The sequence below is a fragment of the Limulus polyphemus genome, unplaced genomic scaffold (assembly GCF_000517525.1).
Source record: "Limulus polyphemus unplaced genomic scaffold, Limulus_polyphemus-2.1.2 Scaffold999, whole genome shotgun sequence".
Taxonomy (NCBI): domain Eukaryota; kingdom Metazoa; phylum Arthropoda; class Merostomata; order Xiphosura; family Limulidae; genus Limulus; species Limulus polyphemus.
Window position 1 is genome coordinate 126,077 of NW_013666609.1, and position 13,444 is coordinate 139,520.

Consider the following 13,444-nt stretch of genomic DNA (forward strand, 5'->3'; position numbering starts at 1 on the left):
TTTTTATGTCAGAGTTCCTTCTTACTGCTTAACTACTAAGTTACAAAGTTATAACTATATAATGCTTATATCTGTAATACCTGCGAAATTTACGTTGAATGTATGGTAACTACATCTTCGTTTAAAAGGCTACTCTGTTTCTATATTCCGTATATGTAGGTAGATTACCACAATAATGGATATTGAGACGTACAGACTGCTTTGGACAGATTTAAGCTTTTTTATAAGCAGTATACAAAAACAAAAACACCACTACAAGTGTCGCCCCGCAGTGGATCAACTGTCAGCTTGAGGATTTATATTACTAAAAATCAGAATTCGATACCTGCGATGAGCTCAGCTTCGCTTTTATACCACCAGAGTCCATTTAGATATTTATACATTTTTAAATACTACAATAAGGACGCTGAAGACTGAACTTTATATATGAGACCAAGGAACAGCCAGACATTCTCAAAGATGATAGTCTAGGTAGGATAGTGCAGTAGGTTTTCAAATCAGTATTAAAACAAGTTCATATGATTCAGATGTATCTAGACTTAAACCAAAACAATATTTTTTAAAAGTACGTAAATTTGAAGTTAAATTAATATGTGTAAATTATACCAGCACATCATGACGTACACTGTACAACTGGTCAAACTGTAACAAACTCAATGAAATAAAATGTTAATTTTATTTATTCAAATACTATCCATGCAACTGTTAGACAATGTTTATATATGATATATATCAAAAGATGGAATGTTTCAAGTTAACATGAAAAAACAGGTATCTACGTAGAATATAAATTAAACTAGTATATGGATAATTATGTGAGTAAATCACGAAGTAAAGTATAAAAATAGGCAAACTGTAATAAATGGAACATTCAATATTAATTATACGTATCTAGATGCTTTATTCGTTATTCAATAAATGAATATTGATTGAAATTATAAGGTTGAACGTTAACCCTAACGATAATATAGAACTAATATGGTGTTAAGAACTATGGGAAGAGAAATACTGCTTTTTAATTTAATATAACATGATGCAACTTGTAAATCAATCATATTCAGACAGGTTCGGTAACTCCTCCTGGTGGTTCGCTTGTGACTAACATAACAAAACATCTGTCTACACAACTGGCCGCAACGCTGATGGCGCTCGGGATGACGTCATATGTCATTTCCTAGTGTCACATATTGAATAACCTGCCCACTGACGCCTTTCTTTGGAACTATGGCGTCATATGTCACGTTATCTACAAGCCCAACTGGGCCGTACTTTTTCATCTCATCTCCCCCTCCAAACCCGCAAGGGTCGACATCCTTTGGATTCGCAACGAACTATTCTACGTGGCATACACAGTTTTAGAACTGTTTTGTAGTTTCAAATTATTTTTCAAAAGTTTACAAAGATAAAGTGTATCTTTTACACCTTCGTTTTCGTCATTATATCATGAACAGTCAGTGTAACTGCTGATATTCTTTTGATAATTTCTTCAGACTTTCTTTTATTCCGTTTGAATTTTGCGTAAAGCTACTGGAGGGCTATCTTTGTTAATCATCCCTAATTTAGAAGCCACGATTAAATAGAAGGCAGCTAGTTAACCAACACAACCCGTCGTCTTGAGCTATTCTGATCGAATAATATAATTTGACCGTCATTCTTATAACGCACCCAAGGCCTTATACTTATAGAGCAGAGCGCGATTATTAATATTTGTTGTTGTTATGGTAACGGGTGCGAACCTAGGACTTCAGTCCAGTGTCTGACACACCCACTGGGACACACTCAACCTAATGTAAATTAAACCTGTAAATCAACGAACCTTGTGCCTTCCAATGAACTTGAAGCACTAACTGTTTTACATACAGTTTAGAAAGAGTGTGATTGGTTAATGATTATTAAAGGAACGTCCTATTAATGACGTAAATAAAGTATGATCCATCAACTAATCTATTCCTAGACGTTATTCACTCGTTGCTATTTTATATGTACTTTTAATGGCTTGTTCCAGTGTTAGCAAATATCAGTATTACCACGTATGCGGTGGACACTTTCTCTAACACAAACAATGACGTAAACAATGAACGATCCATTAAATAGCCCGTAAAATAAGTTATTCCCTCGTTGCTGTTATATGGTTTTTTAATGGTGTGTTTCAGTATCAGCCAACATCAACATTATTACGCGTGCGTTGTAATGAGATTAAAAACTAACTATATTAAAACACGTAACTTTGTATCAACATATTCAGAATTAGATGGTTGATCATTGACAGAAGAGCGTCGTGATGAAGTTTGTCATATTAGTTTTCATTTCTGTCCTAGTTTCATCTGAGAAAGTTACTTTTCTTAGATTCCGGAAATTCAAGAATATTGCAGTTGATCACAAACCGAATAATACAGTTTTAACTGAACTGAAGACAACTGATCGTAATGACTGTCTTGTAGCATGCGCTAAAGAAGAACAATGTGGGGCTATTAATCATAGACCAAGTGGATCGGAATGTGATCTGTTAAACAACCTGTATGAAGACATGTCTTTATTCTCACATTTTCCTGGTAATAATGTTTATGTTAAGGTAAGTTTCTTTGTTCTACGACGTACATGTCTAAATTCGAAGTGTCAGACACTTACTGTTAACACAGATTAGTCTATGTTTGTTATAATAGGTGTCATAGTTGTGTTTGATGTTCTGTAAGTCTGAAGAAAAACACTCATTATATACAATTGGTAAAATAATTGTATAGCCCTTTGTGGATTATGGTAGTTGCTTGCTATTTGTCATCGGTTAAATTTAGAACAACTGCTATGAACGTAAAGTTAAGGATAACTAACCAGTAAACTGCCTACTGCACCAAATTCTCGGCTCCAATGTGAGTAGGTTGTCTTCATTTCTGTATAAGGTAATCAGATACACCTCTGTGCAGTATCATTACCTAGCTTTTGTCAAATTATATACCTAACTATTATATGCTGTTACAAGAGGGCTTTTGTGAGCAGAATCCAGACTTTAATTATGTGTTAGATAACATAGCCATTGAGAAGCTACACAATATTTTATTCTCTCATGACACAAATGTAATTTATTTCCATACATTTAGCCCCTCAGTGGCACAGCGGTATGTCTGTGGACTTACAACGCTAGAATCCGGGTTTCGATACCCTTGGTGGGCAGAGCACAGATAGCCCATTGTGTAGCTTTGTGCTTAATTACAAACAAACAAATCCATACATTTATAGGCTACAGCAGCCTTGACTCCGTAAGGTAAGGTGATTAGCGACTAATATTGGGCCAAACTTCTTGAATTCTGGGAAGGTTCTAAAATTAAAGTTAAACAGATATAAAAGTAATTAGTAAATCTCACAGTAAAGGTTTAACAAACGGAGTGTAAACAGAATTGAAGATATGACGTATAACGGCATAACTCAAGAAGTTCACATAGTAGATAGGTTAATTCTATAAGGTAATGTTTTGATGCATATTAAAAATATTTAATTAAATACTTTCACATTATCAAACAAAGAACTGGTATCAGTCTTTTCTTTATTATTCATAATTCCATCGAATGTAAGGAGAAAATCAAAGGTTTTTCATTTGGTAATATTTACGCTACTTTTCTTATCAAAAAAAAAATTAAAAAGGGTCTTCTTTCAGTAATTTCAATATATAATTAATAATTATGGTATATTGATTTTCACGTATATTGTTTGTTATGAATTTCGCGCAAAGCTACACGAGGGCTATCTGCGCTAGCCGTCTCTAATTTAGCAGTGTAAGACTAGAGGGAAGTCATCACCACTCACCGCCAACTCTTGGGCTACTCTTTTACCAACGAATAGTGGGATTGACTCTCACGTTATAACGCCCCCATGGCTGAAAGGATGAGCATGTTTGGTGTGACGGGGCGAAGAAGAGAGAAAAAAAACTGAATCTGGTTTTGTACTACAAGCTCTTGTGTAGCAACATGGAGAGACAATGGTTTAAATAAGAAAATTTATCTGGAGTGTGAAGATTTTTTTTTCACTCCCAAAATTTATAAATTCCTTCACTATGCACTAGAAATTCTGGTAAATTTATTACACAGGCCTGCGAATTTAAATTTCATAAAAGTCGTTTTGGTTTTAATAACGGATTTTCCATAATTCCGCTACGCAGATTTCTAAAATAATATTTATTTTTTTCTATCACGTAAGGATTTTCTACAAATCGGGAAGAAGAACAAACTCTTACTTAGGTCAAATTATTATTTCGTTTACCACATTGAACATTTTTTATTATTATGTTTGTTAACAAAAATACAAATAAACTGAAGAAAAGGGAAGAACATTGATGTCAAACGAATATGCATCCTCATTCTTCCTGATTTTTTGCGTGTGAAATCTACGTCTTTTAGTCTCAAAACTACGTGTTGTGGTCTTTCTTTTATGTATTGCGTTACGAAGTTTTGTGAAAAATCTCTATGTGATGGAGAAAATGGATATAATTTTCGGATTCAGCCTACAGGAATTACTGTACAACATGTGTAAAACAATAAAACTATCGCAGGCCTGTATTACTTACGATAGTAAACACAATCATCTATCTGAGAGTATTTTACACTTAAAAATTCAGTTTTTAACAACAAACAAATTCTTACAAGTTACGAATTTGTTCACTTCTCTGTTCAATTCGCCCCCCAGTGGCACAGCGGTATGTCTGCGGACTTACAACGCTAGAAACCGGGTTTCGATACCCGTGGTGGGCAGAGCACAGATAGCCCATTGTGTAGCTTTGTGCTTAATAACAAACAAACAAACAAAAATCTCTGTTCAATTCAGCCAAAATATCTTACAACAAATATGAGAAATACCTATGGAAGGTAACTTCAGCCCACAGTTTACAAAGTTATATGTATTCGAACTTAAGATTTGTAATAGCAGATCTTAGTGAGAAAAACCATAGTAAATCTTTCCACATCAATCGCTCTTGCTGATATATTGATGATATTCTTGTACCTAATTAACAAGGGTTTCTTGGCAAGTTTACCCATCAATACTGTTCGTATTATAATTTTAAATGGTCCGAAAGTGAGTTAACTGATAAGTTAAATTTAGTAGTTAAATTATACTTTGGATTTAGTATTTAAATATATGCCGATATATTAGTAAATTTACGATATTTGCCAACAAGATTGATACACACCGTCTTCGTTTTTAACACGAATACGTTTTAATATACGCACAAAAATACAATTTACAGTAACAATTATTACAAATAGTTATTACAAACAAAGAATTATGAATTAAACTTTCACAAACTTACAAACAATATAAAATCTTCTTTCTAGTTTGGAACTTCCATGATATCTTATCGAGGGTTCACGATGAGCGAGTTAATTACGAGTTGATGTAAGTACGATTCGCCGGGAAGCTAGCTAGCTTTGTCCTTGGCCACACACGCTAGGTTTTCCACCGTTGAAGTTAGGTAATATTTTCGTAAAAATATTAATGTCCGATGAGAATCCACTGAAGTTAAACGATTTGTAATGTTCGAAATTTATAAATATTGCTGGTCAAAGTTTTCCGATTCATAAGCGTTATAATAATCACAGTTATAGCTTTCGAAGTTTATAGCACACTGACTATAGTGAACTACTAATAGACACTCTCTTCGGTGGGTCGCGTTGGTTGTATTTATAGGTGTGGGAAGGTTTTCTAGAAAGTTCAGATTCATAACAATACTGAGCAATATTTAAACGTTTACGTATATAGATATATTGTTGATTCCTACTCTCGAGAATCTTCTACAACTTTGGAGAATAGGCGGGAGTTTCGCAATACATATTTAACACTACAAGCTATGCATGTTTTTAAATATAAACTTAATATAAACAAACGTTGATAGTGAAATAAATACATAACAACAAATTCATTACAGTACTTACTCTGAAGAAAAGACGCTTCACTAAAATTCAATCACATTAGTTGGATATATATATCAGCATCGTTAACCAATAATTTAAGCTCAGAGTTTTCAATAATACTAAACACACTTATTTAGTTGCAAACTTATAAGTTTTACATTTATAGACAAATATTTCAAATACGTTTGGTATGATGTTTACCACTCACAACTTATTGGATACAATAGCATTTCTTCAATATTAGAAAATTTCAGTAACGAGGATTATTCTACCATATTTAGAGCACCTAATTTATTGAATTGTGCGAAAAATTCAACAATATTCTCAGCATTTAACGTTATAGAGAATACCACGAAGTTTCGTAGCTTTCAAGTCTCCATTTTAATTTCTTAGAAACTGTTTAAGGCAATAATGGATCCCTGTAGTGTAGTGGCCACCATCAGTTCTATTATGCATTAGTTTAAGTTTACTGCAGATAATGCAAACTATATATAATACTTAGCTATATGGTATAACAGTACTTTATCAGCTAGATAAAATTAAATTTTGTTAATGGTTTTAATTGTCACATTTGCCATTTTTGCTAGTCTTATTTCTCAGTATTATTATTATTGTGAGCTTTATCTTATCGGGTAATACATGAGACATAACTTTATTTTTCATGTTCTGCTGTTCCCTTCACGCGTGTGCGACAACCGTGTAAGTCGGATTAGTTGTGTTAGACACATAGTATACAATGTTTAGTAACGTATTACATGGACTTGGTTGTGTTATAATGTGACGGTCAGTCCCACTATTCGTTGGTAAAAGATTAGCCCAAGAGTTGGCGGTGGGTGGTGATGACTAGCTGCCTTCCCTCTAGTCTTACACTGCTAACTTAGGGACGGCAAGTGCAAATAGCCCTCGTGTAGCTTTGCGCCAAATTCAAAAACAAAACAAACAATCAATTATTTGTTAACATTCAATTACAAAGATTGAGTGTCACAGAGGTTATATCAAATGGAAGCCTCGCCTCCAAATCCAAATCGAATCATGATTTTATGTTATTTTATATATTTATTATAATATTTTCAGCATCCTCTTTGAATATTCGGAAAATTACGAATACCATTATGGATTAAATCAGAGATAATATTATATTACACATATATATATAACAGTGTGTGTCTGTGTCAAACACAACTTAAATATCTTTTCAACCCAATAGATAGCAATACAATGTATTATTAAGTAAAAGATTTTTAAGATTTAGTCAGAAATTTTATAAGCATTTTTTTTATAAAAAGTTACACGTTGTGTATTTTCTCTTGATATATTGTTTACCTTTGCCATCACCTCACGATTAATAACTGGCAGGATCAGGCTTTTGACCATGAAGGTAAATTTCTTCGACAACCAGTATTTTTACACGGTTCTATCCATTAGGTTTTATCAAGAAGCATATTTGAACATTCTAACCAAAGACCACTTACAGGAGATTATCAAATATACACAAAAAAAATGTTGTTTTATTAAAATAATAGAAGGATAAACATTATTTATACGTTTATTGTTACTATGTTACAATTAATTTTTAATCAACATGTTCGTAAAACATCTAATTTAGAGTTAATTTCCAGAAGATAAATTAATAAGTATTTACCGTGACATGACGGGCATTCAGCTACTAAATATGTAATAAGAAAAGGTAAACACTTTAATAACTTTATGTTTTTCAGTATGTTCTATGTTCCTATATATAGCTTCTGAAGTGTTCAGACAGACCTTGTCAGAACGGAGGGACTTGTGAAGACATTTCGCCTACCATGAGGAATGGCACTTTTCGTCAACATATCTGTTCTTGTCCACCCGAGTACTGTGGATTGGACTGTCAGAAAAGTAAGAAATGGTTCTAATTTTTTCATAAATGTTACATGTTGTTGCAGTAATTATACACATCCGGTGAAAAGGATTAGAAATCACGTTAGAAATTAACTAGACTATTCAACAATATGAGATAGTGAGAGAATTAACAAATTACTTAGTATTTAATCCACCAGAGGACCTTTCATTAACAAACTTAAACTATTGTTTGTTTGTACAGAATAAAGAAGCTTCATCACTTTTCTTGAGAAGTTAATTGTTTAAGACAAAATCACTACAAAAATGTACGATAACGATATGACTCTATGTAAATGATGCAAACTTTACGTCGTGTTTAATAAACATTCAATCATTATAGCACGCTACGTTGCAATTCGTGACTCAGATTTGAAGACGAAAGACACTGGAGATGAAAAAACAACCTCAACAGTGGAGGAATGCTACAGCTTTTGCCAGGACAATAAACATTACTGCTTGAGCGCCGGATTCGACGAACAACAAAAGAAATGTTACACTTATTACTACCCCTCGTTTGTTATCGGAAACGAAATTTTAGTGGAAAAGATTGGTTTTACCTTCATTCACCCTGTTGATGAATGTTGATTACTTCACTATTAACGTCAGTACACTAGTTGTCAGTATAGTTAGAGATGACATTTTAAAGTTTTTTTAATATCGTAATACTTTGGACCCCATTGCACTATATTACCTATCAAATTATTATTATTGTTATCTACATTTTACAACACACTTTCATTACACGCACCATTACTTAGAAGAACATAAATTAAAAGACAAATAATCACTAGCTTTCTGTCCTTTGTTGTTTCGTCGTCAGTAATTTTGTTACAACGTGCATCAAGATTTTGTCAACGAATCACCCCAGTGACAATGACCATTTTTTTAGAATTATTGTCTCAGTGGGTAAGTTGTATTTGATGTGCCACAGTTGTGTTTCACTGCGTTTTTTTTTGAAGCTTTGTCAACTTGCAGGAAGTGTTTGACATGTTTTTCAAAGGAAGTACTCCTGTATTAACTTATTGTGCACGTAGTTATCAGTTTGTTGGATTTATTGTAACAGTATGTAGTTTGTACTTGATGAGTGTCTCACTAGAAATTACTATGATAATGTACTGTAATAGTAATGTAATTAATAATTACTTTAATAAACAGTAAAAGCTCGTTAGGATGCTTGAAATCACAAATTGGTTTAATTCATATTTTACAACATGTATTTCGGAATGAATATACGTAATTTGGCATCAAGAATGGAATTCCGATAGTGGTTTTGTGATAACTTTTAGGATTCAGATGTGCATAAAGTTTAATATATTACCAGCTTCCCTTTCTGCATTACTTGTATACGAAGACCACAATACCAATTTCAAATCAAATACAATTTCCACAAAACAAAATATTCCATATGAATACTCAAAGAATTCAAAACATACTTTATAATAAGTTATGAAGACACTCACTTCTTCTATACTGTAAACTATAGGCTTAACTTAATAGTAGACTTAAGAGACCTACACATGTCTGTTTTATTTACATTAATGTGTGTGTTAATACCAACGACATGCGAGTTAAATGGGTGACAAGTTTAAGAAGATTTAATGATATACCTTTTGGTTAGTTTACTATTCATAATACAATGTTAATTACATCCCAATGATGAAATTGTGTGAGAGATTTTATACAATACAACAAATGTTTAATGTTTATGGTAGGGATCAGACATGTTGATAATTTCATCACGTGAGTAACTTACAGTATTTAAGTATACGTTGGAAGGATTAAAACACGCAAACTATGTAACACTGTTTCACTAACTGAGTTATCTTATAGCCTGTAACTCCTGGAATATTGGGAAATTTTCAGACATTTGTTTTGGTGATGAGAGCCATTTCAAATAGTTTAGGGGAAAGAAATGAGAGGAGGGTACTATAATGTTAGCTGCATTTTGCTCTATGTAGACGTTCTTCAATCACTAGAACGTGGAGTTTTTCCAACAACATTATGTTTGATGCTATAGCGTAGCGCTACGCCATATCAGAAAATCTATCATCAAATCTCCATCCTAAATAGTAGCACTGTTCGGAATGTAAAGAAATTCGTATTTGGAATTTTCAACGTGATCAACAATTTATGCGTACATGGAATAAACGTGTTCATAATGACTGATCATTTGTTCGTGCAAAATAATTTACGAAATTGTAAGCATGAATAAAATTATTCTCTAACCATAAAGAAATCAATAGTTTTATTACCATTTATAGAAAAAAAAATTAAACTAACACTGGGACCAAGTTAATAATACCATATATACTAAATACAACAAAAATACACGTGTAAGTGAGTGAATTGTTCAATTTTATAATAATACAAGTTCAAATAAGGGCCTTCGAAATGTAAAAACTAAATACATTTTTAGTTAACAACTAGACCACCGTGACCCATTGGGTCAACCACTATTTAGAGGTTATGAAGAATTCACGCTAATTTCAATATTGCACCGAAATGAAGGTTTATTTTGAGATAATTTAATTAAATATTTCAATTCATTCGTGTTATTTATAAGTCAAGAAAAGATATTTGATTGTTGATCGGGAGTAAAAGGAAAGACCATTTCATTTTTCAAAAAAGTGAAGTAAGAAGTTTCATAAAGAGCGCGAACGGTAGTGTGAATGATTTTTTGACTGAGAAAATAAGCAAACACACAAACAAACAATCTCAGAGTTTTAGTAGTATATAGATAGATTCTTCAAGATCTTGGTTTTGTCATCTTACGCCTTTTAATGAAGATGGGAACATCGACAGGGAAATAATATAATAGCCAATGCTTGGCGAGAGGTCTTCGTTTATAAAAGTTTGTTCTTGTTCTCGACTTGATTTTTATTTTATTACCTCGTCTCCATAGTTACTATTTGCGAATAGACAATAACATTGTAGGTCCATTTTATTGTTATTCTTTCTACGCGCCGTTTTAACACATTTTCATCTCATCATTTAATTTCTGTTGTGCATATATTGTTGTATAGAAGATATTTTAAAGTGATTCATCAGGTGGAAAACGAATAGGTAGATAGATAAACCAATATCCAGTGTACCTAAATTAATCTAGAAATTTTCATAAAAGTGATCCGAAAAACGGGGCTAACTTGGTAACCCGTGGCCCGATTTTAACGAAACTTGTTTTATACTGTTCCTATTCTCATTTCACTACAAATATGGCGGTATTGTGCGCCGTTTTTGCTGTATTTAATTACAGATAAGCAAACAAACAATCTCATAGTTTTAGTAGTATATGGACAGACTTGGAATATTTAACACGGATGCTCATAGAGATACTAAGTAGAAGTGAATAATATGCAGTACCTTTTTTAATACTTAACCCCGATACTCATGTAGATTCTGGAAGTAGAAGTACATAACATACTGTAACGATTATTCAACAAGGAGTCTTAAGCTAAGATGAAAGTCGAATATGGGCAGCTTATTTCTATATTTTAAGTTTCACAGTAAAAGTCAACATGTAAAGCATTCTGTGAAATCTTAAAGACATCAACAACACAATACAGTAATGTATTATTGAGTAGGGAAAAGTCATGTCTATATCAACTAGTTTGATATTACAGGAAAACACATTCTCCAAAATTACATGCTGTTTGACCGTATTGTTTTCTCAATTCAAAGAAATTACAAATATGTCACAAGTTTAATTCACATCATATATTTAAATATTCTTAATTTATTTTTATAATTTCATCAAACGTTTTACTTTCTAACTGTCATGTAATTCTTAGATAAACTCAAAACTATAATTAGCTGTTGAGTATTCGCGAATGTTAAGAACTAGAATCAAATATTGGGATAAAAACGAACTACAGAAGAAGGCTATAACAGATTTGACTTGGCTGAACCAAATAAAAAAAGAGAGAGACTGAACAACAAAATGTGAGTATAAAATAAAAACTCTTCATTGATATAAAACAACAAAGTATAAGAAATAACTAACTGGTTCACTACATACGTGGCAAGAAACAATTAAACTTCTGTCTCTGAAGCTTCCAGAGACATAACTGGTCTTCAACTCACTCTGAATCTATCTATACGAGACTGAGAGACAGTCTTCCATACATCTTCACATGAGTCATGTTGGACAGAAAACACACCAGTATAAGCCTAAAATAATTCTCCAGGAAAACCAACCATGGGAAGATCTAAAAATATCTCGAAAGTATATACTATAAATAGATTGGATCAAAAATATGATCAAAGCAATTCAAAGCCGATTACGTTAACACATGCGCTAACACATGTATGTGTGGATCATTTAAAATAATCAACTTTCTGAGTTATCAGAGAAAGCAAAATCAAGCTTGTTACACATACTACAAAATCAGGGCTCTCCATTCATTATACGACTTTCCTGGAAAGTTTCTTATCAATACGTGTATCTGTGAGATGTTAATCAAGTGATATCCTTATTTTGCACCTGTAGCATAAACACCAGAAAAAATAATCTAAGCAAAAAATTAAAGTATAAATCGATAAATGTTTTTTTTATATATTTGGTAAACTTCAGGTTCAAAGTTACTATCAATATTACGAATGATTATATCCATAAATATAAGATTATCATCTGGCCGATGTTCTACATTATAGAAAAAGAAATTATAATTGAGTTCTTAGAAGATCATATTACCATCCAAAGTGCCATCAAGATCCATAGTACCCATGGTTTGACATACATGGCCAGAGTTATGGCTTACAGTTATTCATCATCTTCTGTAACATGGTGCTTACATTTACAGCAACATCAAGTGAAGGTCTCTACAACTCACACTTTACTGCTCGGTGTTCCAACAAGCTTGTCTGCTCACATCTAGTACATCATTGCAAACGCCTGGACTCTCGTCCCATTTATAATACTTGTAGATTTGACCAACCTACTTATTCTTACAAATGTTGCAGTTAACCTAGTTTTAAGCCTAATAATCCATCTGCGGTAGCTTTAGTTAGTACCTCTGACCCGCTTACACCTCCATCTAACTCTTCACCTCCTACAATTGAAGACATACTGTGTTTCCTTACAATTACCCTTCAAAATATCCATCTACATCAGAGCATCTTTGTCTAGGATACTATTAACTACGCTGATAAGACAGTGTTTAAACTTCAGACGCTGGCCACCTATTCCGCTCTTAATTCACATTTTAATTTTGTCGCCTATGGGAATCAAAAGGTTTGGGGTATATAGGACAGCGTGTTAAACTTTCTTTTTGTCAACATACAATCATTTTCCCTTATCTACCATTAGGTGAAGTACTTCTTAACGAAGTTACCTATTATTGTTGCTTTGCTGAATGAGACTTTTCTCAAATCTTTACAAGCTACAAATTCACCTGGATACCATTTTCATCACTGTGATCATCCATTAGATATTGGCCGGGATCGTGTGGCTATATGCAGTCGCATTCATCTTCCCTACCAAATTCATTCTCTTCTTCAGGACACTAATCTAGAACATTTCCTCATTACGTTTACTTTCGTTCCAGAATTATCACTTTTGCGATGTTATGTGCTTTTCCTGGAGTTCAGGTACTCTACTCCCTGGATCGTACATTTCGTAGTTACCTAATTCTGACTGGTATAAACTGTCATAGCCAGAACATGCTTAT

The 13,444-nt window shown here is 32.9% G+C and overlaps 1 protein-coding gene across 1 annotated transcript; it reads left to right on the forward strand.

Annotated features, from left to right (window-relative positions):
• Nucleotides 1-1,289: 1,289 nt before the first annotated feature.
• Nucleotides 1,290-9,944, forward strand: LOC106461619 (venom prothrombin activator trocarin-D-like). The gene is made up of 3 exons (XM_013921458.2): nt 1,290-2,572; nt 7,640-7,775; nt 8,119-9,944. Exons 1-3 carry the CDS (start codon nt 2,282-2,284, stop codon nt 8,361-8,363), a joined length of 672 nt encoding a protein of 223 aa, XP_013776912.1. The 5' UTR covers nt 1,290-2,281; the 3' UTR covers nt 8,364-9,944.
• Nucleotides 9,945-13,444: the final 3,500 nt, after the last annotated feature.